This window comes from Schistocerca nitens, chromosome 2 (genome assembly GCF_023898315.1).
Source record: "Schistocerca nitens isolate TAMUIC-IGC-003100 chromosome 2, iqSchNite1.1, whole genome shotgun sequence".
Taxonomy (NCBI): domain Eukaryota; kingdom Metazoa; phylum Arthropoda; class Insecta; order Orthoptera; family Acrididae; genus Schistocerca; species Schistocerca nitens.
In genome coordinates, this window is record NC_064615.1 from 686,030,938 (window position 1) to 686,058,082 (window position 27,145).

At 43.5% G+C, this 27,145-nt stretch overlaps 1 protein-coding gene across 1 annotated transcript in view; it reads left to right on the plus strand.

Moving 5' to 3' along the window:
• LOC126235254 (uncharacterized) overlaps positions 1 to 27,145 on the plus strand; it is a 126,106-nt gene that overhangs the window by 23,993 nt on the left and 74,968 nt on the right. Inside the window, exon 2 of the mRNA XM_049943984.1 lies at positions 2,670 to 3,549. Coding sequence (XP_049799941.1) covers positions 2,689 to 3,549 — 861 coding nt within the window. The 5' untranslated portion in view covers positions 2,670 to 2,688. The remainder of the gene's footprint in view (positions 1 to 2,669; positions 3,550 to 27,145) is intronic.

Below are 27,145 nucleotides of genomic sequence, written 5' to 3' on the forward strand. Positions count from 1 at the left end.
CGCATCAGTTATGAAAAAAACTGGAAACTGAGGAAGATGTAGTACGAAAGAAGGAAGTAATGCGGTGAAGTGCATTCACGTACAGAGGAAGGCATTACTGTTACTCAAGTAGATACGTCATTAACTGTTTTTTGAAGCCGGACATGTTTTAAGTTCTCTAATATAATGAGGGAGGTTATTCCAGAGTCGGGTTCGTGCTACTGTAAAGGACTTCTAGAATGTGACTGGGCAATGTAGTTGAACAGAGAGGATTTTATTACGGTGGGAACGTGTTTTTGTCATGTTCAGACATGAGCGTTAAGGACGAGGAGAGACATGAGGGACCGTATATATTTATAAGACTGTAGATGAGACAGAGTGTATGGAATGGTTCAAATGGCTCTGAGCACTATGGGACTTAACTTCTGAGGTCATCAGTCCCCTAGAACTTAGAACTACCTAAACCTAACTAACCTAAAGACATCACACACATCCATGCCCGAGGCAGGATTCGAACCGGCGACCGTAGCGGTCGCACGGTTCCAGACTGCAGCGCCTAGAACCGCTCGGCCAAGTGTATGGAAACCTCTGCATTTGTCTGCACGCAGCCGTGACAGTTTTGCATTTGCTGGTGAAATGTGATCAAAAAGTCGAACGTCACAGATATATCGGACGCAGGCATTGATGACCAGTTCCAGTCGTCGCGAATTTTCCTGAAAGGGACCTTGTAAGACGATATCGCTCTAGTCAATGATTGGGAGTATAAGCGTTTGTACTAATTTCTTTTTCAGATTGAAAGGGAAGAGTATTTTATATTTTTGTAAGGAATGAAGGGATGCTGATGCTTTTCTGCACACTGCAGAATGGATTTTCATCCATTATTACTCCCATACTCTTTGCTGAGGGAGAGAAGTTGATATTTGTTCTATTTAGGATTAGCGATGGTAGAGATTCCCGATGTTTTGGGCTAATGAGCTTGGAGGAGAGAATGAAGAGTGCGAAAATAAGAAACGTAGTGACCAATGGCATGTATGAACGTGTGTGTACGATCTCAATTTTCAGAGTGGCTCTGAGCACTATGGGACTTAACTGCTGTGGTCATCAGTCCCCTAGAACTTAGAACTACTTAAACCTAACTAACCTAAGGACATCACATACACCCATGCCCGAGGCAGGATTCGAACCTGCGACCGTAGCAACAGCGCGGCTCCGGACTGGAGCGCCTAGAACCGCACGGCCACCGCGGCCGGCTAATTTTCAGAGTAACTTTATGTTGTCGCCAGAAACATGGAATAGTTGTATTCCGTCTTATTGTAATGTATTTCGTCTACCAAAATGAAAGCAGCACCGCCAAAGTGTAAATAAGGGAATTATAAGTGTCAGATAACACCAGGATTTATACATTTATGAATGATGTAGAACTAATTTTTGGTTTTCAACGCCACCTACTTTCTCTTGCATATTGGTATTGATGTTAATAAACAGCGAATTGTGTTACTAACAAGTCTGTGAACAGTGGACGATAAAATCAAGTTAGCCACAGTCACTGATGGGAGTGAATGCAGCACAAGAAGGCAGCAAAGATTGATGAATAGGATAAGTTCTTAATTACTATTGTTGAGTTAGTAACAGACAAACAGATGATAGAAATGCTCCTTCAATATGAGATTTAATTGTCTTTTTCCGCAGGAAAACCGCAACACATCCCATGACAGAATAAAATTTTTATAAGATCAACATTTGTATATTTGTGTTAAATTTTTTGTGTTTCCATATTTGCCTAATGATAGGCTATTCTTCCAAATATGTTTCAGTGTTAAACATTTAAGTAAGTTTTCAAGTAAGTTGACAAAAAGATTATGACTGGTTACGGTCTGTGTATTCATAAATAACCTTCTCAGTTTTCCTTTATTTTAACTGAACATGAAGTGAAAAAGTATCCAAAGGCCTTATGTAAATTCTTATGTGATTTATCTAATCACGTGCTCCTGTCATTATATATTTACTAAGATGGTATTTGTTCTTTCGGAAAGAACAGATACCATCTTAGTAAATATACAGTTAAGGCTCACCAGCCACTTGACCATCTTCTCCTTCTGTGCGAATCCACAAACAGTGCCCGAACTCTTACGAGAATCGGCAACGCGCCGCGAGTAATGGTATAATGGGCGGGGGCACTACGAATGCAGTGCGGGACAATACGTTGAGAACGTGGGTTTCGCGGAAGGCGTGCCAGAGATAAACCCCTGCAGTCGCGCTATCCTCTGTGTCCTCGGTAGCTCAGATGGATAGAGCGTGTGCTATGTAAGCAGGAGATCCCGGGGTCGATTCCCGGTCGGGGCACACATTTTCATCTGTAAGCAGCTAAGGGTGTTCATTTCATTGTAACTCCTGTCATTATTTCACATGAGACTAAAACTTAGCCGCGCGGGATTAGCCGAGCGGTCTAGGGCGCTATAGTAATGGACTGTGCGGCTGGTCCTCGCGGTGGTTCGAGTCCTCCCTTGGGCATGGGTGTGTGTGTGTTTGTCCTTAGGATAATTTAGATTAAGTAGTGTGTAAGCTTAGGGACTGATGACCTTATCAGTTAGTCCCATAAGATTTCACACACATTTGAACATTTTTTTTGACTAAAACTTACGATCTGTAATGTTTAATCAGAGACTCAAATATGCCTTGTCTGTACGCAGGTGATGCCATCAGATTAACATGGAAACAGTGAAAAATACACGAGTGCCACCACCTACATGGATTGACCACAAATTCATAGAATTTGCCATCAGTAATAAAGAAAAGGTGAAACTTACTGTAGAAAACATGAACATTCAACACGCAAATGCAGAAGGAATTGGCTATGGAAGCTTGATGTACAGAATTACCGCATTCGCAAAGTATGAAAATAGTGAGAAAGAAAGGAAAATATCGATAATCGTGAAAACGGCCCTTGAAACTGGAGCAATGAAGGACGTGTTTGAAAGTTGTCAGGCATTCAGGATTGAGTCCCAGGCGCTGCACGAGGTGATGCCGAAGATCCACGACAAACTGGCAGAACTGGAAGGCGACGAGTTCCAGCCGCTGGCAGCGCACTGCTACCACTGTGGCCAGAAGCCGTCGGACTTCCTGGTGCTGGAGGACCTGGCAGCAGCTGGGTTCAGGATGGCCGAGGCAGGCCGTCCCCTGGACTACGGGCACTGTGCGGCCGTGCTGCGGGCATACGCCAGGCTGCACGCCGCTTCCGCGTTTCTGCTCACCGGACAGCCACATTACAACAACACTTTCTGTAACAACATGTTTACCAACCAAACCGCCCAGAAGCATTTCAGATCGCTGGCTTCTAACGTAATGTGCGCCCTAGCGAATGAGTTGGAAAAGTGCCCTGGCTATGAGGGATACTCCCAGAAGTATAGGGGGTTTATTGAACGACGACTCGATACTGCATATAGAATGCTCGAGGAGAACAAAAACCAAACAAAGTTACCTGTACTGACCCATGGCGACTGCTGGAAGAACAATATGATGTTTAAGTATCTGGACGGAGAAGTAACAGAGGTCCGACTTCTCGATTTTCAGGTAATAACAATTTCGGTAACTTGCTTAAACAGTACTCTTATATCAAGCAGTTTGTAAATTTATTATGCATTTTCGAGATGCACAGCGGTATTTTACAGTAGATACTTTCTGAAAACACTACCAGGTGGATCATTGATCCTCATAATGCCACTAAAATGTAAAATAATGTCACTAAAATGAAAGTTGTGAATTACTATTCCTAGCAATATGGAGCAAACTGTCAGTTATTGTCCAAAGTTTAGCCAGTGTACCTAGAACACAACTGGTTGTATCAGGTCACTGCAGACGAGAAGACGACTGAAGTGCATTGTCATCAACATTTTCAAGTGCTTTATCCCACTTCTTCGATGTGCTTAACACCCAGTGCAACTGTCAGCACGGTTCGTTTGGAACGCATGTGATGTGGATTTCAACATAAATGCATCACGATCGGAAAACTATTTTACTGGAAAGTCTGGATCTATCTCTGACACTGTGATCTTGTGAAATTATTTTAACAAGTGTCTAGTATTACTCTGAATGGGAAAATGACAGTCACAATTCATACACCATAGATCAGAGTCCTGATTCCATCTGATTGCTCTCAGTATAACTCCAAAACGTGTTCATTAAACCAGATTGTACAAAGGACTATATCTCCTGGTAATATTTACAAACAACTGACAGTAGCGTATATCCAGCGAACATTTTCGTTTTCGCTGAAAGAATGCTGCTTCTTTCCACCTTAACAACTGAGTTACTACGTGACAAATCAGTGTTGCTACCGAAGTGCTTAGCAAAACGGAGGTATTAAAAATAATCACGTGTGTTAAAGACCTCTTCGACAATAGACGTCTGCGAGAGGAAATGCTGTGAAACGTAGACCTCTAGAACCCAATGGGCAATATTTCTCATCTTTAGAAAATCACAGAAGTGAAACGGCTATTTGGAAAAAAATGACATTTGTTACATATATGTGAAGTGAATGACAACTTTCTCTTGGTTTTCATGTTTAGTACGACACAGAAACTGAATACTTCACAATACCATTAACAGTTTCGATCAATCTGTAGTCGCCCTCAGACTGTCAATAGAAAAAAACAGGAGACACAAAATATTTATATACTCCGTAAAATCTTCCAAGTAACTATCAAAAACCGCTAATGACAAATACCAAACATATACCTAATGCACATACTGGAAGTCGTGACGGAACATCTCCGTTATGTTGTCAACCACACTGAAGACAATAGTGAGTCCATTCATACAAGGAGAGGATAAACCACAAAGAAACCGTTCTGTGTACACATCTTGCAAAGACAGAACTACAAGTTTAAAGACCACCACATATTGTATTGCATCTTGTGTTATTTAAGGTTTAGATCATAACTTGAATATTAGATATGGAAGTATTAAAAATAAATTTAATTCGTTTCCTCAACGACGGTCCATTGTTACTTCCATTTGCTTGCTATAGTAAGATGAATGTAAAAAAAGTGGAATTTGACTCTTGGTAAGTAGGAAGGCAACTTAGGTTCTGGATGTCCAGTGAACGTATAGTGAGGGCATTGGTGCTAACACCCCAAAAAGAGCCACCTCCCCCAGCCACACCCTCAGCCACACCTCCAGCCATGCTGTGAGCCATGCTCATCAGCAACAGTTCTGCCTCACTAGCAAACATTCTGCCACACCAGTGAAAAAAAAACACACACACACACACATTTAGAGCTGCTAGTCATAGCCCAGCACTATATCAGGCCCATCACTTCTCCTTGTAAACTCACCCTTTCTGTACACTTTTGTATTTTATTTCTTGGAAGTACACTAACTAGAGAGTTTCCTGTTTCAAGGGTGGGCAAGGAGACATGATATTATCCCTATCAGGTGGAGATGGTAATTGCAAAATGCAATGCATATTCTTTGCTTGTCAGGATACGGCCAAGTCCTAACTCCAAAAGATAGCACATGATGTAATCTAAAAAAATGCTGAAAAGAGAAGGTTTATTCTGTTACAGAAGTTCAGACTGGCATGATAAGTATCCATCACAAGAAAAATACTGAATCATGTAGTTCAATATATTGTGAAACATCATGCTGACAGTAACACATCTCCAAACAAGTTGACACACATAAACATTCAAATCAATTGCTACTTTGACACCGAACACGACAGTGTTGGAAACTAAACAGCATTGACTAGGCAATATGAGAATGAGTATGAAACATACTCGCCATAAATGGTTAAAAACCAATACTAACAAATTATAAACACATACTATTCGGTAAAACATCAAAATTCGAAATAAAATCAACTGTCAGCCAGTAATCATTTTGAGCAGTACGCTACAAAGCTATGACCCTGCTGCCGTCATCATCAACATATGGTAGCACACGTTAATGAGTATAGTTTGATCTCTGCATCACACTTGGTGTAAGAAACAATGGAGCCCCAAATTAAATACTCTGACATCCCATCTGTTGTACACACACATGTACGCACACACAGGTATACACAACTCTCCGCTACCAAAAAATTGCATCTAAGGGCAGTTGGAACGCCCTATCAAGACAATGTTAAATTTAGTGACTTGGCTTCCCTGTACTTCAGGAACAACTGCATCCATTGACATGAAACTTCTACAGGCCATTAAACTGTATGTTCTGAGTTCCTAAACTACAATAATTGCATTTGACCCACCGCTTTAGGAAATACAATTTTTTATTACACGGTTAAAATTTTGTGTATGTTTCTTGTACATTATCCTAAATATTTTAATTATAGATAACATTATGTTCTTTTTTTAGTTCAATAGACTCAGGATATGTATGTTATTACTCCCTGAAAATTTGAATACTCTACTCGAAGTGGTTTCTGAGATTTAGGGAAAAATGCAACAGAAAATGTAAATTTTCAGAAATGGCTTCTAAAATTCCGGAAGACTGAATCTCAATATATATTTAATTTTTTATTTTTATTCACTCAAAAACACCCTTCAGCATACTGTATATCATTCACTTGATCTTTTTCAAAGTGTTTTCTTCTTTCCTTCTTCCTGGACTCCTTAGTGCCAACTGTGCTGCATACTCTGCTTTATCAATGCGAACATTGTCCATCCATTCAAGTTCTATGACAGAGTTTGCTCCAGGATTAATTCCTATATGTTGTAGCACTTTCGCCCTACCAATGTTGTCATCATTAAAACCAATAACAGCATCACTGCACCCCCCCCCCCCATACTTTAGTGTCTTCATTTAAAAAAAAACATTTTTTGTAAGTGAGTCCATATAAGATTATTGAACAACTCACTGGGATTTTGAGTCTGGCCATGGAGACACTTCATCAGCAATTCAGGATTTTCAACGCCTCTGTAAACAGGTTTTACGATATCCATGATTGCTGCTGGGATGGGATGTTTATGGCTGTATGAACTGTTTGAGTACTGGGCATTGCAGTAATTGCACCATGAATGAGGTCCAGTAGGGCAAAGGTGGTGTACTGGTTTTTCATCAGTTTTAGTCTGTGGAAGAAGGTAGCCCACACTGCCTGATTCATTTTAAACAAATTGTCAGTATTATTTCTAATGGTCATCCCATAATACTGTTGTAGTTCATCTATCATTTTGACTGTGAGCCTGCCTCTTATAGTTTTACCATCAGAAAGTTTCTTGTCTCTCAAACTTCGTTTCAACTTCTTCTACGTGGTGCCCATCCTCTTATGGACATGGCCATTATAACACAGCTCTTCTATATAAAAAAATACCGATTTTATTAGATCTTTAAATAATGTATGTAAATTATTTGACATTTTCAACATATGTTGATTATATTTAAAAAGAAAAGAAAATATTTTCCATATGAATTTATAAGTGATATATATCATTTTATTCCGAAAATTGCAAATTTTATAGTGAGATAAACACCCAAAAATGTGAAAACAATTTTTTTTTCCATTCTAACTCCCCTCAATGCATAATTTACACTTGATGTTTAAAACATGACCCTGGACTTTCAAATTAAGTGCCACAATACTATCTCCATATCTTAATTGTCTGTAACATTTATCAGTATACGTAAAGATACTGGCATTTTAATCTTAGGCATAGTTGAGTCTATGTTACTGATTGTTCAGAGAGAAAATTTTCATTGTATGACGTTTTATAAGTTTTCCAGTAATGTTTCACTTGGTTCAAATGGCTCTGAGCACTATGGGACTTAACTTCTGAGGTCATCAGTCCCCTAGAACTTAGAACTACTTAAACCTAACGACATCACACACATCCATGCCCGAGGCAGGATTCGAACTTGCGACCGTAGCGATCTCACGGTTCAAGACTGTAGCGCCTAGAACCGCTCGGCCACCCCGGCTGGCAATGTTTCACTTAATCGACCACCACTTCAGAGGGGAAGAAAACGTTACATAATACAACTGAATTATTACTGGATAATATAGATCTTTTTAACTATATTTTAATACGGAATGTACATGCTGTTACGTTCCACTGCTTTACTATACAGCAGACTGACATTTTCTGACACTATAGCACAGTAAACCGTTCTAAAAATAATGTGATTTGAAAAGAATATCTTCATAATACAGGAAATACGGAATGTAAGCAAAACATAACACAGTCAGATACAATGATGGACAAGTCTCCACAAGTATGGCTACGAAGTCTTTCGCGACGAATTTCTTGAATAAAAATCTCTCGGTGTACATGCCGCGTCAATTCTGGATAAAACTCCAAGCTTTCGACCACTACCTCCATGGTCGTCGTCAGGGCTAAAACTGACTGTCGTGAGCTAGCGAGGTTCCCACTTTTATATGCCAAGCACGGCTTCTGATTGGCTGGAATACATCATAGCAACAGCGATATGGCGCGTAGTGAAGTGGTGCCCTCTACTTCCATAGATGTAGTTTCTATCCTGCGTTGCTTGCAGCGCCATCCCTTGAATCAGAGGGTAAAGTGCGGGAAGTTTTTCTCTGCGATTTTTCTTTATGCAGTGCACTCTTCCAAGTGTTGCTGGGTGCATAGCCGTTGTCTCTGTTAAAGTTATTATCGCTGAGTCTAATTTCGACTGCTTCCCGGATCACAGAGTCCCAGTAATTCGATGCGTGGGCTATTACTCTGGTTTCTTCAAATAAAATCTTATGCTTGTTAAGCAGGCTATGTTCAGCCACCGCTGATTTTTCCAAATACCTGTATTTTAGGTGGTGCTGGTGCTCGATGCAGCGGTCGGCAACGGTTCTTACAGACTGGCCCACGTAATTCTTGCCGCATTCGCAAGGAATAGTATAAATTCCCGGCACTCTTAAGCCGAGGCTATCCTTGACTGATCTCAACATTTCCTTAATTTTCCTAGGTGGTCGGAAAACTGGTTTTATTCCTTGCCTCTTCAGGACTCTGGCTATCTTGCTCGTTGTAGCACCGCAAAAAGGAAGCCGCGCTATATGTTGGTCCTCTTCTTGTATATGGCTGGCATCGTGTCTTACTTTCTTGGACAAAACTGATTTAATTTCACCGGCAGAATAACCATTCCTCTTGAAAACAGTCGTCAAATGGTTAATCTCGGGAACCTCGCTAGCTCACGACAGTCAATTTTAGCCCTGACGACGACCATGGAGGTAGTGGTCGAAAGCTTGGAGTTTTATCCAGAATTGACGCGGCATGTACACCGAGAGATTTTTATTCAAGAAATTCGTCGCGAAAGACTTCGTAGCCATATTAGTTTCCTCTACGGGGAGGATATAGCGCGCAGCGTTCGTCACCTGGAGAAGCTGCGCCTGAAACAGTCTCAGTTGCTGAGCAATTTGGCTTTTTTACAACGCTGTCGTGACAAGGAGTTAGTACCGAAGTTTGCAGTCGTCAAACACCACATCACAACCGCTGCAGTAAATAGAATTTTACGAAAGACCAGCCATGCTATTGTGAAAGAGAGGATACGTCATACCAGGTATGAACTAGACATGAACGCTCGTCTGTTATTTAGTTGCCATTTACTTCTGGCCGGAGTCCTCTCACCATTGGACTGGGAATGGGTGGATATGACTTTGGCGGCACACCAACGAGCCAATTTAAGCAGGACTACGGTGAAACAGGCCGATAAATTTGAGCGGCTTAACCGTGATCAAGAAACTACTGGGTCCAACGGCATTCACCGCACTGTTATCAACTTCTCTGACAAGGAACTTGATGAAGCTACCATCTCGGCTCTCAGTAAAGGATTGAACTTTGCCCCAGCTCCACGTAAGTTACCGGTGGTTGAGATTATTAGTGGAGTGGAACAAGCAGTTCGTCATCTACCTCAAGAAGCAGCGGACGATGTAAGGCTTGCTACTAGCCGGATTTTAGCGACATCCAAGCCGCCTAAGTCAAACATCAGTAGAGAGGAGAGACAAGGACTGAAATTGTTGCAGAAAGATGAAGATCTAGTTGTTCTACCCGCTGACAAGGGGAACGCCACGGTAATCCTCAGTGCTACAGATTACCACAAGAAAGTTGGATTATTACTGGAGGATAACACATACCGGATTCTCAGACGGGATCCCACATCGGCGCTCAGCAGGAAGACAAGGGAGCTACTAAAAAACTCTGGCCTCTCCGACGAACTGGTGAAGAACTTACGGCCGAGAGCACCTAGGCCACCAAGACTGTACGGTTTGCCAAAGTTTCATAAGGAGGACGTCCCGTTGAGACCGATTGTTAGCGCTATTGGCTCTCCTACGTACAGGCTTGCAAAACACTTAACTAAATTGTTGGCGCCTATAGTTGGTCACTGCCCACATCATATTAAGAATTCAAAAATGTTTGTTGATATCATAAAACAGATGAAGATAGGCCCAAGTGATATCATGGTCAGCCTCGACGTGGTTTCTCTGTTCACCAAAGTACCTGTGGATGACACCTTACAACTGTTGGCTGCTCATTTTTCCTCAGAAATTTTGAAGTTGTTCCGGCACACCTTGACGACCACTTACTTTTTATACAGTGGAAATTATTATGAAATGACGGATGGAACAGCTATGGGTTCGCCGTTGTCACCAGCTATAGCGAATTTTTTCATGGAGGACTTTGAAGAACGAGCGTTGAACAGTGCTCACCTCCGCCCATCATGCTTCTACAGATACGTCGACGATACTTTTTTAATCTGGCCACACGGCAGCGACACGCTGCAGCAGTTCGTCGAACATTTAAATGGTGTACATCCAAACATAAAATTTACATTGGAGGTAGAGAAGGAAGGGAAGTTACCTTTTTTAGATGTGTTGGTAGAGCGAAAGCCGGATGGACGACTGGGCCATTCTGTGTACAGGAAGTCAACCCATACAGACTTATATCTGCATAGCCATAGCTTCCATCATCCGTCTCAGAAGAGAGCTATGCTGAATACTTTAATACACAGAGCCAGGACTATTTCCGACAAGGACCACCTCGTTCCCGAGATTAACCATTTGACGACTGTTTTCAAGAGAAATGGTTATTCTGCCGGTGAAATTAAATCAGTTTTGTCCAAGAAAGTAAGACACGATGCCAGCCATATACAAGAAGAGGACCAACATATAGCGCGGCTTCCTTTTTGCGGTGCTACAACGAGCAAGATAGCCAGAGTCCTGAAGAGGCAAGGAATAAAACCAGTTTTCCGACCACCTAGGAAAATTAAGGAAATGTTGAGATCAGTCAAGGATAGCCTCGGCTTAAGAGTGCCGGGAATTTATACTATTCCTTGCGAATGCGGCAAGAATTACGTGGGCCAGTCTGTAAGAACCGTTGCCGACCGCTGCATCGAGCACCAGCGCCACCTAAAATACAGGTATTTGGAAAAATCAGCGGTGGCTGAACATAGCCTGCTTAACAAGCATAAGATTTTATTTGAAGAAACCAGAGTAATAGCCCACGCATCGAATTACTGGGACTCTGTGATCCGGGAAGCAGTCGAAATTAGACTCAGCGATAATAACTTTAACAGAGACAACGGCTATGCACTCAGTAACACTTGGAAGAGTGCACTGCATAAAGAAAAATCGCAGAGAAAAACTTCCCGCACTTTACCTCCTGATTCAAGGGATGGCGCTGCAAGCAACGCAGGATAGAAACTACATCTATGGAAGTAGAGGGCACCACTTCACTACGCGCCATATCGCTGTTGCTATGACGTATTCCAGCCAATCAGAAGCCGTCCTTGGCATATAAAAGTGGGAACCTCGCTAGCTCACGACAGTCAGTTTTAGCCCTGACGACGACCGTGGAGGTAGTGGTCGAAAGCTTGGAGTTTTATCCAGAATTGACGCGGCATGTACACCGAGAGATTTCTCCACAAGTATAATTGCAGATCGCTTACAATTAACAAAAATTTGATTTCTGTAGCAAAATGAAATTGTCTTTATTAGTATTTATCAAAGTTCATAAAGGTTTTGAGTGGAAAATACACATATTGTTACTGTCATTAATTAGTAGATCTGCAACATTTTAAAACAATACATATATCTCACATGATAAAACAACTTATCTAACCACATGTTAAGTTGCACTTGTCAGTGAGATTAGTCCATACTTTCTATCACACTTTAAAGAAACCAGCATTGTTTGTATGATTTTTCAACACACATAACAATATGTTCTATAACATTGCAATACACACATGGTTTCTACTGGTTATTTAATTTACTGGCTGAATGCACATATTGACGATCTTGTGAATGTTGCAGTTCTTCTTATTTCTGTACCTGCTAAGAAAATTGGAAAGGAATTCAACCTCATACAAGACACCTTTTTAGTTTTTTTTCACTGTACTTGGCAAGAAACCGTACGAAATAAATGTGTAACGACAAAAGCGAAAGGAATAAACGTTATCTCGACACAAAAGAGTAGAAACACAACAGCATAAAAATGGCTTCTGATAACCAGTATATTGCATGGTAGACCTACCAATGAAAATAAACAAACGCAATGCAGACAGCATAAAAAGTGCTGAAATAAACAAAACCACAACGTTTTCTAGCACAAGGCAGAATTCCTCTACAAGATTGGTTTGATTCTTGTAGCAGAGTGCCAACATTAACCCCACTCCTAAATGAGCTGTGTTATTTGTCGAAAATTTGTCTTTGTTTGGTTAAAAACCATACTGAAATCAATCACACACTCCAGTGATCTCCATTTTATGGTATTAACTTCACCTTACAATACTAAACATTTTTCATCTTGTGCTGCTAATGTTAATTTATACTCTCACCCATTGCAGACTATGTAATAGGTCAATGAAATAGCAAATGAACAGTAGTAATCCCATTTGTATAGCACATCAACTAGGGTTCCTATGCTTTTCTACTATCCACTTATACACTACATGTGTGCTGACCCCATCGGTTTGGTACAGTGGCTTTAAATATCAATATTTTGAAGAAGGTACTGACATCAGCTGCAATTAGGCATTGAAATTCCTCAATGGCAAAAGCTAAATTTTGACCTAGACTGGAACTTCCCACTTTACACGAATAATATAGTACATCTGTGAGCTTGATTACTATGGTATCTTCAGCGAGGATGGGCAATAGGGTCTGAAAGTCTTACAGGAATTCGGGAAATGCTGTGAGCAAATAAAGTAAATGGACAGGGGTGCTAATGAGTAGTGTGCAATAATTTGACAATTTGAGTCAGATAGAAAGCATGCCCAGGTAGTTGAAATGGATAGGGTGACTGCTTAGTGGGAAATCCAATTTCGAGTCTGGGTCTGGCCCAAATTTTCATCTTTTGCCATTGAATTATTTCAGTGTCTAAAGCAGCTGATATCGGTAGTAATACAATTAATCTCGTTCTGGCACACTTTTAGTATGAAACTGATAGCAAATTAATTATGAAAAATTAATCAATTGATCAGTTAATTCCATCTAACTTCTGATGATGCAATAGTTTTTCCCAGCTGGCACTTGGATCCAAATTTTTACGAAAATTCGAATTTTAGCCATAAATTCAATTGATAACTGCATTGTATTGCAGAGGACATAATAATAGTGTAGTCTTTCATATAATTACAGTTTATATTTCATTGGTGTTGTTCAATGTAGACGAATGTGTTTCATCATGGGTGAAATATTGACACAGTGTTTGACATCAAAACGAGGTTGGTCGCTTCCCAGAGCGGCTATTTTTCCTTTATTGTGATTTCATTTCCCTGTCCCATATGGGGAGGGGAGGGCTGGCAGCGGCACAATCCGCCACTCTTCAGTCAAATGATACATTGAATAAAAAGATGAAAACGATACTTATAAAAAACGATAAAAAGGGGGCCATAAGAACATTATAAGGGGAGATGTTGGGGGTTAAAGTATACACTTATAAGGAAACGACCGTTTGTAACAGTAGAAAAAGCCCATAGGTCTGGAGTTTAAAGAGGGGCCCAAGATGACAGACTCAGTCATATGTGTTCTGGAAGTCAAGGGAAATAAAGATAGTGGGGCGATGGGAGTTACGTTGGAGGGAAAGGAGATTGGTAAGGTTAAACAGCTGGTTGTTGGCTGAGAAGGAGGGCCAGAAGCTAGGCTGTATAAGGGGAAGGAGTTGGCACTGGTTAATGTGGTGATGAATACCATGGGAGAGGATGGACTTGAAGACCTTACTGAACAATGAGGTGAGGCTGATATGACAATAGAAACAGGTGTCAGGGGGGTGTGGTTTGTGGGATTTAGGGAACAGCAGGATGTGGGAAGTCTTCCACAGTTCAGGGTAAAAGCTCGTAGACAGGATGATGTTATACAGGGTAACAATGACATCTGGGAATGAGGGAGGGATTCCTTGAGGTGGCGGCAGGTGACACCATCATGATTAGGGGTGGTGTTGCATTTGGATCAGCGTATGAGTTTGACATTGTGTGCAGCAATGGGAGTGTTTATGTCTGAGAGAGGTAACTGATCCAAATACTGGAAAACGTGGGCAAGTGGCAGGATGGATGTATTGGAGCATTTGAGGACTATGGGGAGGAGGGTGTAATCAAAGTAAGGATCATTGGGTATGGAGAAAATCTCAGAGAAGTGGGAAGCAAAATGGTTTGTCTTATTAATGTTGTCAGAGAAGGGGCAGTTGTCGTTGAGGATAATGGGGGGAAGGATGGTTACCAGTAAGGCGCTGGAAGGCAGAGAAATACTTGGATGAGTTGGAGCCATGTACATGTCTGGCGCCAGTCTGGCATTTCCTTGCTGTTAACAGGTTTCAGATGTGGTGTTGTCATTGCCGGTGGCGGAGGAGTGTATCCTGGTCACAGGTGCGAAGGAAGGAGCAGTAAATCCACTGGGATTCATTGAGAAGAAGGACAGCATGTGGAGGAAGAATACAGCAGTGAGGGTGGATAAGTTTGGTAGGAACGTGGGCCAACATGGCATCAGCGATGGTCTTCTGGAGGAAGGAGGAGGCATGGGTGACATCAGTGGGATGATGAAAGGTAAGTGGGTGGCTTTTGACCTGTGGGCAATAGATTCCCAGTGGGCATCCCAGTCGGTGTGGTGGTAATCATGGACAGACTTTGGAGGGCAGCAGAGTGGGGGCTGGAGGGGGTAAGGGGTGGAGGAGCTGGTGAGAAAGCCTGGGAAGTGGTCGCTACCAACAGGGTCGAGGACGTCTGTGGTGATACAATCAAGGAGGTTGGAGAATCTGAAGACAGTATCTATGGTGAATTTACTTTTGGGAGGAGTGTGCTGTGGGAGGGGAATAAGGTCACCATGGAAAGTAGCAAGGAACTGATGCCACTACTGAAGGGTTGCAGGGTCATGGCTGTGGATACTGTAGTCTGTGGCAATCACATAGGTGGAGAAGGTGTGGTCAACATGGGAAATGAATTCATAGGGGAGAGGAGCTGCAGGACAGACATAGATATTGGTGCAGGTGACAGTGAGGGAGGGAAAAATGAGACTGAGGATGAGGTGTTCATTTGGGTCATTGAGCAGCAGTTGTAGTCAGATAGGGATATGCTTGAGGTGGCCAATAGTGACCCCACATCACAGGAGGGGAAGAGGATTGTCAGTTCAGTGAAGGAGGTAGTGAGTGGTGCAGACAACATGGTGAGTTTGGAGGAAGGTTTCATTAAGGGTGAAGAAGTCGACCTGGTGCTGGGACAGGGTATACATGAAGAGGTATTTGTTGGTATGAGGGAGCAAATGTTTAGCTATAGGAGTGGTACTGTTGGGACACCAGGAGGGATGGTGGAAGGGAATGGAAGGAGGATGAGAGAGGCTTAAACGAAGGTGTCTAGGTGAATGAGGGTGAAGAGGGCCTGGCTGTGAGAGTATGTGATGTTGGTACTCAAATTGGAGTTGGGGTGGGCAGCAAGGAAGTTCTGGTTGAGAGTGTGGGGATTTTGGAAGAGCAGATATTCTAGAGGACGATGGTCAGGAACTAGAAGATGTCTAGAGGGGGAGGATGGGTTGATCGATGGGGCAAATGGGAACAGGTAGTTTGGGGTTGGTGGGAGGTGATGTGGCCTTGCGTATGGAGGAGTAGATGGGGTCAGGTTTGTGGCAGGTGTTGCAGGAAGGAGGCGAGTTTAGGACACTGATTGAGGAAGTGGGACACTTTACAGTGGGAGCATGTGGTTTTTTTTTGCAGTTTTGGGTGAGGTGGTCATTGGAGAGGAGACACTGTTGGCAATGGTAGGATTGAGGAGGTTAATGGGAGGGGTCAACAGGTTAGTTGAAAATCAGGGCTGTCTGAGGAGGTGGTCTGTAGAGGAGGTGGACTCTGTGAACTGGAGTGAGTGGATTTCCAGCGCAGGGTGGACATTCAGTTCTGCCGATACCTTTGCCTCCGTAACCACAGGACTAAGTTTTTCCATCATGGCAGTGAGGGCTGGTGGACGAAGAGGGTTTTGGGGTTAACAGTAACAGAAGGAGGTAAGGAAAGGTGTGACAGAAGCATGTGGGCTAAAGGTGACGTGGGGAAGTTTCTGTTAGAGAGAGCGATTAGATAAGGACAGAGTCTCTGCAAGGGATAAGATGAGCAATTGGAGGCACTGGGAATATGAATGTATGCTGAATGGTGTCTGGGCAATGCGGCAGGAGAGGTGGTGTCCAAGGGGGGATCAGGAGGAAGAGGGGAAGGCAGTAGTTTCTTGGAGGAGGGGGTGGAGGTGAACTTAGCACTTTGGCAGTTTGGATATTTTTGGCGTGGGTGGCCTGGGAAGAGGGATGTGGGACTGGTTGGATTGGAAGGTGGTGGGAGGCAGGCGCCTCTTGGAGGCAGTGTGGGTGCTCCATGGTAGCGACTGTAGCGTGGAAAGTGGTGACACAGGCAGGGGAAGCAGGAGTGGTCATAGCAGGCTTAAGGGGGAGTGGGACAAAGTCATCCTGACAGGTGGTAGCAGCAGGAGTGGGGGCAGGAGCATGAGTGGGAGCAGAGGCGGTATACAGATGGGGATAGAGGGGTGGGCAGAGATGGATGGGGAGGAGACTGTGAGGAGGGGAGGTGAAGCAGACAGGGAGAAGCCCAGAGGAGGTACTCCAACGTAATGGTTGGGGTAGGGGAAGGGAAGGTGCATATGATTGTGGTGATGGAGGTGTCCATGGTGGACTGCGCAGTCTACAGATGTCACCAAAGTAGGGCAAGAGAAAGAAGAAGGGGCAATGAGGAGATGGGGACTGAGCAGTGGCAGCAGACGGACGGCTGGACAAACGGGCAAATGGACAGATGGACAGACGACAGTAGAAAGTGACTGGGGGTTCCTTCAAAAGCTTCGATTTCACCCTCGAGGGTAGAACAGGCAGTAGAAATCTTCGATTTGGAAGTTGTGGGACTCCAAACCACAAGATGCTAGAGTGGCTTTTTTTTTTTTTTTTTTTTGTGATTTCATTCCCCTGCCCCATACGGCCAGCAAAGGGCTGGCAGCAGCACAATGTGCCGCCCTTCAGCCAAGTGATACATTTAAAGAAAAGAGGGATATGAGACATAGAAAATGTGGTAAAGGGAGATATCAGAACACAGTACAGGGTGACATTGGGGGTTAACAGAGATTTTCATGTGAGACAGTTAAAAAAGTCCACATAAGTCAGAGAAAAAGAAAACATAGTGGGCGATGTGCAGCACATAAAAAACACTGAAGCCACATGCACATATTAATCGTTGGCCACAGTATTAAAACATGCCAACACTTAAAAGCCACTGTATGACACGGAGCACGCACAATGAAGAGTAAAACCTGCGAGGAGAGACCTGCAGAGGGAGGGGAGGTCTGAGAGGAGTGAAAAATGGGAAGGGGCAGCAGGGGATGGGGGCTGGAGGGGATGGGATGAAAAGAAATTGGGTGGGGTAGTGCACCAAGGGCAAGGAGATGGGCTGTGTGGGAGATAGAAAGGGAAGGCAAGTCAGGAGGGTCTGTAGACACAGAAGGGGTACACTGGGAAGGGAGGGGCGTAGGAGGGAGGAAAAACGCACTGAGGGGAAGGGAAGAGGAGGAGAGAGGGAGCCCTGAGGAGTGGGAGGGGAAGGTGGGGTTAGGGTTAGTAGGAGGGGTAGATATCAGGGCGAAGCTCAACATCCAGGAAGGGTAGGTGCTAGAAGATGCATTGGGAAAGGATATGGAGAGTGTGGAGACGGAGAGAGGGTGGGACACAACAGTAAAGGCGTGGCGATGGGGTGGGGATGCTAGCAGACACCAGTGGGTGGGGGGGATCGAGTCTGCAGACGACATACAAGGTGTGGATATGTTGGAGGAAAAGGAGAAGATGTGGGAAAGGGATGAGGTCATAGAGGGTTCATGCATGTGGGACAGGAGGCAGTTACGGAAGGCAAAGCAAAGTTCATGGCGTTCAAGGATTTGGAGGGCTTTATATAATTTGGGTGGGGTAGAAATCCAGGAGACACTGGCATAACAAAGCATGGGGTGGATCAAGGATTTGTAGGTGTGAAGGATGGTGGAAGGATGCAGTCCCCATGTCCGGCCAGACAGGAGTTTCGGAGGTGGATTCTATTGCGGGATCCGTTTTGAATCGTAGGGAGATGGGGAGTCCAGGTGAGATGACGGTCGAGGGTGACTCCGAGGTGTTTCAAAGTAGGAGTGAGGTGAATATGACGACCATAAATGGCGAGGTAAAAATCGAGGTGCCAGAAGGAGCAGGTGGTAGGACCTCTGGTGATTGCCTGCAAAGCGGCTATACATTCCTGCCCTCACATACAATATTCCTGCAGCATCACACTTGTGACAGCAAGAGGAATGCGAGAAAAAGTTGAGATGAAAGCACCGGTAACCATAGAAACAGTAATTTCCCCTGGACAGCTATAAGACAGCTGGATTAGATTGTTTAACATGGATGACCACCAGACAGAGAGTAATAATTTTATGTATGTCGGATCACAATCCCAGACGTGACCTAGAATTTATCGGCAACCAAGTTACAGGTTTTGATAAAGCGCTCTTAGCTATACAGCACTGAGTTACTAGCTTGGGGACTGCAATAAACAACTACAGAATGGATTTCAAAAAATGGTTCAAATGGCTGTGAGCACTACGGGACTTAGCTGCTGACGTCATCAGTCCCCTAGAACTTAGAACTACTTAAACCTAACTAACCTAAGGACATCACACACATCCATGCCCGAGGCAGAATTCGAACCTGCGACCGTAGCGGTCGCGCGGTTCCAGACTGTAGCGCCTAGAACCGCTCGGCCACTTCGGCACGCAATGGATTTCATATTTGACCCAGTGTAAGATGGTATACGTTCCTTAAACTCTAATAAACACTATTTACAGTTCCTTTCTGTAGTCTATACTAATCGCAACCATAGAGTGTCAGCTAAAAAATACCTTACAAATAAGTTGCTGCATGGTTTTTAACATCATTCTCCAGTATGTAAAAGGAATACATGAAAGTTGACTGCTGCCTTGGATGCTTTCAAAGAATAGAAAACCATTTGACATGGAGCTGTGTCAAAGGATGATACAAAGTACAGGGGTACTAACAAGGTAGGGTTTAACTATATACTCATAATGCTTTCTAGAGAGAGGGGGGGAGATGTGATAAGTCGTTTATAGCGCATTAAACTATGTTTTACGTTGTTCTCTCGGGGTGTATCAGTTGTATACTATAATCTGCGTTCGACCCATATACAGTAATGCGTTCTGTGTGTGGCTTCGACTGCTGTCTACCTGCAATTGTTAACAGCAAATCTCCACGTACCACAGTCAGCAGAGGGCTTCCAATGCATTTGTGATTAATCATGCCCACCAAAAAGACGGAAAAACCTATTTCGAAACCCTCCTCTAGAAGAACGAAGATGAATGCGTAGTACTCCATTCTCATGCCACATCTTGGACATAAATCGAGTCTTCAGCTGCATAACTCCAGTGATTCTAAATCAGTGACAGTGTTTATGAGGTACATCAATCCTCATGTATGCATTTGCTTGACCAATGTTCTGTGTGGAAGAGACTGTTGGACGTTAGCAGGGTCGGTGGAGCAGTTTATTACTTTGAGATTTATTCCACCTGACTACCATTATGACTAAACTGAATGCTGGAATGTGATATAACATGCGTTGGTTTCTATTATTGACGTATCGGCACCAGTGGTTAGTCACTTGAAGGCCTCAGTGCAACGTAGATTGTACTACATCGGGACGCAGCGGGCCAACGTCCACCTAACGTTGTTACGTGACGAAAGCACCACAAACCACGACCTCTATACACTACTGGCCATTAAAATTGCTACACCAAGAAGAAATGCAGATGATAAACGGGTATTCATTGGAGAAATATATTATACTAGAACTGACATGTGATTACATTTTCACGAATTTTGGGTGCCTAGATCCTGAGAAATCAGTACCCAGAATAACCACATCAGGCCTGGGAATTGAGTCTGTAACCTCCCCCTCACTTATCGACCTTAATGACAGTGAAAAATTAAACCGCGTGTACCTAATGGAAATTTGGGAAAAGCAATCGTCACCGAGGTTAATTTGTCGGTAAAGAGGGAGGAAAGGGTTACATCTAAATGAAAGGAAAAATGCAAATGAAACTGGTGGAAATTAATTTTGAAATAGGGGTAAAGTTAATAAAGAAAGTAAATGTGCGGCCGTTACGTTAACAATCAACTAGCGGTAATTAGGTATTTGAGATTTGGGGGAAATTACGGTCGCCAGTCCTAAGGACAATTACTATAGTAACTGCAAAAGAAAGATTATTACACATATAATTAGCACTAGAAGTGTGGCAACTGAAAGTTGACAAGTGTAGTGTGAAAACTGAAAGTTTGTCAGAAGTAATAAATTTCGCTACACTTAATTTAGCAAAAGAATTAATAAAACCGGAAAATCGAAAGTTAATTTAGTGACTGAAGTTAATAGTGAGCTTTCTTTCTGAAGCACATCGAAATTCAGTAAAATACGGTTAGTCTTGGACTACCTCAACAATCATTTCAAAAGCTACTTGAATCAACGCAATTTAGAAATAAGAGATTTAACTTTGAACTTGAATTAAATGATTCTGAACAATTAACAATAGTAAAATTTAGTACGTACCAAGCTGAGCTGCAGTCACAGGTAAGTTAAAATATGGTAACAAAACTAGTACTCTTAATTTGTGCTTGTGTAATCTAAGTATTGTAGCCAGCTATGAATACTTTAACTGGACTTTGAAATTAAAGCAGTGAAATGGAATTATGCTGGCGTTTGAATTTCAACGACACTCGGGTTCATTTCGGAAAAGGAAAGGACCCTGCTTGGTAATGCAATTGGGACAATGAGCAACAAAGGTTCATGCTAAGTAGTTGTAATTTTGTGATGCAACAATTTTAAAAGTTTGAAAAGCTGAGGTCTGCCATACAGTTCTAAAACTTTACGTGCTTCCAGTCTTCCTTGTTGGTTGATTGAAGGTTTGAAGCCGTCGATCAAGGATGTGGCGACAGTCACTCATTGTCGGCCGTCGCTGTTGCAGAAGCTGGATGTTGGCGCGCCTTCTTCTCGACACGGTCACCAGACGAAACGGGCTCTTGATGTGCGCCAGCTAATGCTTCCCGTCCGCGACACCATGTCAGAAACTATCATCGCAAGTCGAGCGCAATTACATGCTGCCAAACCCTGAAAGCGCGGCAACTCGCGGGAGCTTCACACCACACACCTGCTCCACTCGCTACTCCCGCCAGACTCTCTTGCTCTGCCCGCGCTCCACGCGACAGAGTTAACACTACCAAAGATCCTAAACACTTTCGTTCTCCACACGACCTATCGATATATTCGTTCGATAGTATAGTTTTCCCTAGGCCAGACCCAGCGTATTAATACAAATAATCTTTACACAACAAATCAATTATACATCGACATAAATGCATATATATATATATATATATATATATATATATATATATATATATATATATATATATACAAATAGTAAAACAATTACAACATATAAAGGCACAGAAATGTCATATATTCAGGTAACAAAATAAGGAAAAAATTTACAGTACAATAGATGGACATAGGAGGATATGCATTTCCGGCGTTACAAGTCAAACAGAGCTTATATGGCATGTACAGATACAGCTGCCCATGCAGCTTCAACACGATACCACAGTTCATCAAGAGTAGTTACTGGCGTATTGTGACGAGCCAGTTGCTCGGTCACCATTGACCAGACGTTTTCAATTGGTGAGAGATCTGGAGAATGTGCTGGCCAGGGCAGCAGTCGAACATTTTCTGTATCCAGAAAGGCCCGTACAGGACCTTCAACATGCGGTCGTGCATTATCCTGCTGAAATGTAGGTTTTCGCAGGGATCGAATGAGGGATAGAGCCACGGGTCGTAACACATCTGAAATGTAACGTCCACTGTTCAAAGTGCCGTCAGTGCGAACAAGAGGTGGCCGAGACGTGTAACCAATGGCACCCCATACCATCACGCCGGGTGACACGCCAGTATGGCGATGACGAATACACGCTTCCAACATGCGTTCACCTCGGTGTCGAGAAACACGGGTGCGACCATCATGATGCTGTAAACAAAAGCTGCATTCATCCGAAGAAATTACGTTTTGCCATTCGTGCACCCAGGTTAGTTGTTGAGTACACCATCGCAGGCGCTCCTGTCTGTGATGCAGCGTCAGGGGTAACCGCAGCCATGGTCTCCGAGATAATAGTCCAGGCTGCTACAAACGTCGTCAAACTGTTCGTGCAAATGGTTGTTGACTTGCAAACGTCCCCATCTGTTGACTCAGTGATCGATACTGGGCTGCACGATCCGTTGCAGTCATGCGGATGTCTGTCATCTCGACTGCTAATGATACGAGGCTGTTGGGATCCAGCACAGCGTTTCGTATTACCCTCCTGAACCCACCGATTCCATATTCTGCTAACAGTCATTGGATCTCGACCAACGCGAGCAGCAATGTCGCGATACGATAAACCGCAATCGCGATAGGCTACAATCCGACCTTTATCAAAGTCGGAATCGTGATGGTACGCATTTCTCCTCCTTACACGAGGTATCACAACAACGTTTCACCAGGCAACGCCGGTCAACTGCTGTTTGTGTATGAGAAATCGGTTGGAAACTTTCCTCATTTCAGCACGTTGTAGGTGTCGCCACCGGCGCCAACGTTGTGTGAATGCTCTGAAAACCTAATCATTTGCATATCACAGCATCATCTTCCTGTCGGTTAAATTTTGTGTCTTTAGCACGTCATCTTCGTGGTGTAACAATTTTAATGGCCAGTAGTGTATTTCTCGAAGATGTTTGGCTCTCAAAGACAATCCAGCTCTCCCGCTCTCGATGCTATTCACTGTAAGCAATCTTGTGAAGCAACAAATCAACCAAATAATATTGTAATGAAACACGGTATTGCAGCAAACAAGATCATGAACCAGCCGTGATAAATGAAATGTAATTCAGAGGCGCAGTATCCTCCAATAAAGCACATGTTACAACTGCAAACTATTGCTATTACAGTAATGTTTGGCACCTGTAGTTAATTCGAGAACTCACAAATGACAGAGCATCAGGCTAACGTCTTCCGTTACGCGCCTTATGATGACACCTCACATTTGTGTTCATAAATTATCTTTACAATGAATCAGGCTCTGTCCTTTGGAACGATGCAATATACTCTTTGCGTACACAGAATTTAGGTACCGGTTTCATTTAGCGTTAAACAATTAATTTTGCACTTCCACGCGGTACTTCTAATGATGCATCTACGACAAACACTCGCTCGCCTGAACATTACAATGTCACACAATGAATTTAGATTCGTTTAACTGCACTCGTCTCTATGGTCATCTTGCGTACGGTAAAACCTTGAAGACTTATCGGATATTCACACCAGCACCGAGCCATGCAATAAATCCTTTACCCACGACGATGAGACTGCATCTTGATTGCGATACGTGGTTCTACAGTTGTTCTAAATTTCATCACAGTTACAGTGAATCTTCATAGCACACAATCAAAATCACTGCCTCGCGTACGCTTTTACTATCATATGAAACTGCAGAATAACCTGTCGATACTCAACTGCTTTTCCAGACACTCGGCGAAGTGCCTGGAAAGCCATTTACACTGTAAAAGTACTTACTGACCGAATAAAGTTAGTATTTCATCGGAGCGGTCAGATACGGGTCTATCTATCATGAAGGATACAGAGCGACTCTTTGCTCAATTCCGTGCTTTAGATTACATTTAAAAATATTTTTCTTAACCTGAAGGGTTAAAATTATGTAGTGTGAGAAGGGCCTCCCGTCGGGTAGATCGTACGCCGGGTGCAAGTCTTTCGATTTGACGCAAATTCGGCGACTTGCGCGTCGAGTGGGATGAAAGGATGATGATTAGGGCAACACAACACCTTGTTCCGGTGAAAACTTCCGATCCAGCCGAGAATCGATCCCGGGCCTTTAGGTTCAAATGGCTCTGAGCACTATGGGACTAACATCTAAGGTCATCAGTCCCCTAGAACCTATCTAACCTAAAGACATCACACACATCCATGCCCGAGGCAGGATTCAAACCTGCGACCGTAGCGGTCACGCGGTTCCAGACTGAAGCTCCTAGAACCGAACGGCCACACTGGCCGGCCCGGGCCCTTAGGATTGACATTCTGTCGCGCTTACCACTCAGCTACCGGAGACGGACACCGGAAAGGTTAAGAACAAGTGGGACTATTTTCCCTCGACGCCGATATCTCGCAATATCGCCATCGAAGTCCTACAGAGGCGGTTCTCCTCAGCATTTACAATTCCGCGCTCTTTCTGATACCAGAACGGTATTACTACGCTGCAATTGTTCTAGGAGGTACTAAAAACCTACTATTCTCCTGCACTCAATTGACATGGTGACTGCCATTTAGAGTAAAGGTAGTCACTATATCAACTGACCATCGCCGGCCGGTGTGGCCGAGCGGTTCTAGGCAATTCAGTCTGGGACCGCGCTATCACTACGGTCGCAGGTTCGAATCCTGCCTCGGGCATGGATGTATGTGATGTCCTTAGGTTGCCAGAATGAGATTTTCACTCTGTAGCGGAGTGTGCGCTGATATGAAACTTCCTGGCAGATTAAAACTGTGTGACCGACCGAGACTCGAACTCGGGACCTTTGCCTTTCGCGGGCAAGTGCTCTACCAACTGAGCTACCGAGTCTCGGTCGGGCACACAGTTTTAATCTGCCATGAGCTTTCGTACTTAGGTTGGTTAGGTTTAAGTAGTTCTAAGTTCTAGGGGACTGAAGACCTCAGATGTTGAGTCCCATAGTGCTCAGAGCCATTTGAGCCATTTTTGAAATGACCATCATTGCCCCAATAGTACACAACATGTGTTTGTGACCTTTTCTTGTGGGTCATTACTCTTCTGACTGATTCATGTGCCTCTACCCTCAAATAATCTCCTTTGCGAACCTCTTCATCTTGTGGTTATTGTAACCTATGACATCAATTATTTTCTGGATGTATTCCAGTCTTCTAACTCAGTCAATACAATAGGTAATACAATGTCATAATCTACGAAAAATGATCGAAAATAGAAGTTAAGAAAAGCTTACATGTCAAATAAAAAACGCCTACTCAATAAACACCTTTAAATTAATAACACCTACGATCGCTATAAACATAGACTACTACGAAAATACAGCAACCATGGATATACGCACAGCCATACAATGTACACAGGATTATCTGGCTTGTAGAGTTACATAAGACCTGCCTGCAGACTGAAAATCATGGCCAGTACACAGTTCAACACGTCCTCCTATTTTGGATACAATGGACCCATCGTATATGCGTGTGCAATTTGAACAAGAATGGGTAACAGTACACATATTTTGCATGTAGTAGACATTTGGCTTTAAAAATCTCCAAATTTGCGTTCCCACTCCCCGCTACCTCTTCCACCATGACAGAGTGAAAGATATACACTGAAGTGACAAAAGTGACTGGATAGACAGTTGCTCATATACAGATAACGGTAGGATCACGTAAGCAAGGTGCAAATGGGTAGTGCATTGGCGGAGCTGTCATTTGTAGTCACGTGATTCATGTGCAAAAGCCTTCGGACGTGATTATGGCCGCACGACGGGAATTAACAGACTTTGAAGGCGGAATGGTAGTTGGAGCTAGGCGCATGGGACAGTCCATTTCTGATCTTATTAGGGAATTTAGTATTCCGCAATCCTCAGTATCAAGGTTGGGCCGAAAATACCAGATTCCAGGCATTGCCTCTTACCACGGACAATGCGGTGGCCTACTGCCTTCACTTAACGACCGACAGCAGTGGCGTTTGCTGAGAGCTGTCAGTGCTAACAGACAAGCAACACAGCGTGAAATAACAGCAGAGATCAATGTGGTTCGTACCACGAACGTATCCGTTAGGACAGCTCAGCGCAATTTGGCGTTAGTGGACTGTGGCCCCAGACGACGGACATGAATGCCTTTTCTATAAAGCACAACATCCCTTGCAACGCGTCTAGTGGGCTCGTGACCTTATCGGTTCGACGCTATATGACTGCAAAACCGTGGTCTGGTCACGTGAGTCCTGATTTCAGCTGGTAAGAACCGATGGTAGAAATGGAGTGTGGAGGAGATCCTTTGAAGCCATGAACCCAAATTGTCAACATGGCACTGTGCTGGCTGGTTGTATCTCCATAATGGTGCGGGCTGTGTTTACATGGAATAAGCTGGCTCTTCTGGATGTTGGGCTACTTGGAGACCATTTGCAGCCATTCATGGACGCCATGTTCGTAAACATCAATGGATTTTTAAGGGATCACATTGAGCCATGTCACCAGGTCATAATTGTTCGCGATGAGGAACATTCTGGACAGTTCGAGCGAATGATTTGGCCACCCAGATCGTCCGACATGAATACCATCGAACATTTATCGGAGATAATCGAGGGGTCGGTAAGTGCACACTTTCACAGTTATGGACGGCTATACAGGGTGGTCAGAAAATGTGTGAAATGCTTGTAGGGATGTTACAGGGCAGATTGTACTGAGACATATATGTTAAGAAAAAAATTCGATACGTTGCGCCGTTTCCGAGTTATTTAGCGTTGAAGTTAGCCAATCAGATCGTCGCGCGCGTAAATTCAAGTTTCAGCTAACCAGACAAAGCACTCGTTGGGCCACACCACCCCTGGCAGGCCGCTTGAGTGTGAGCGCGC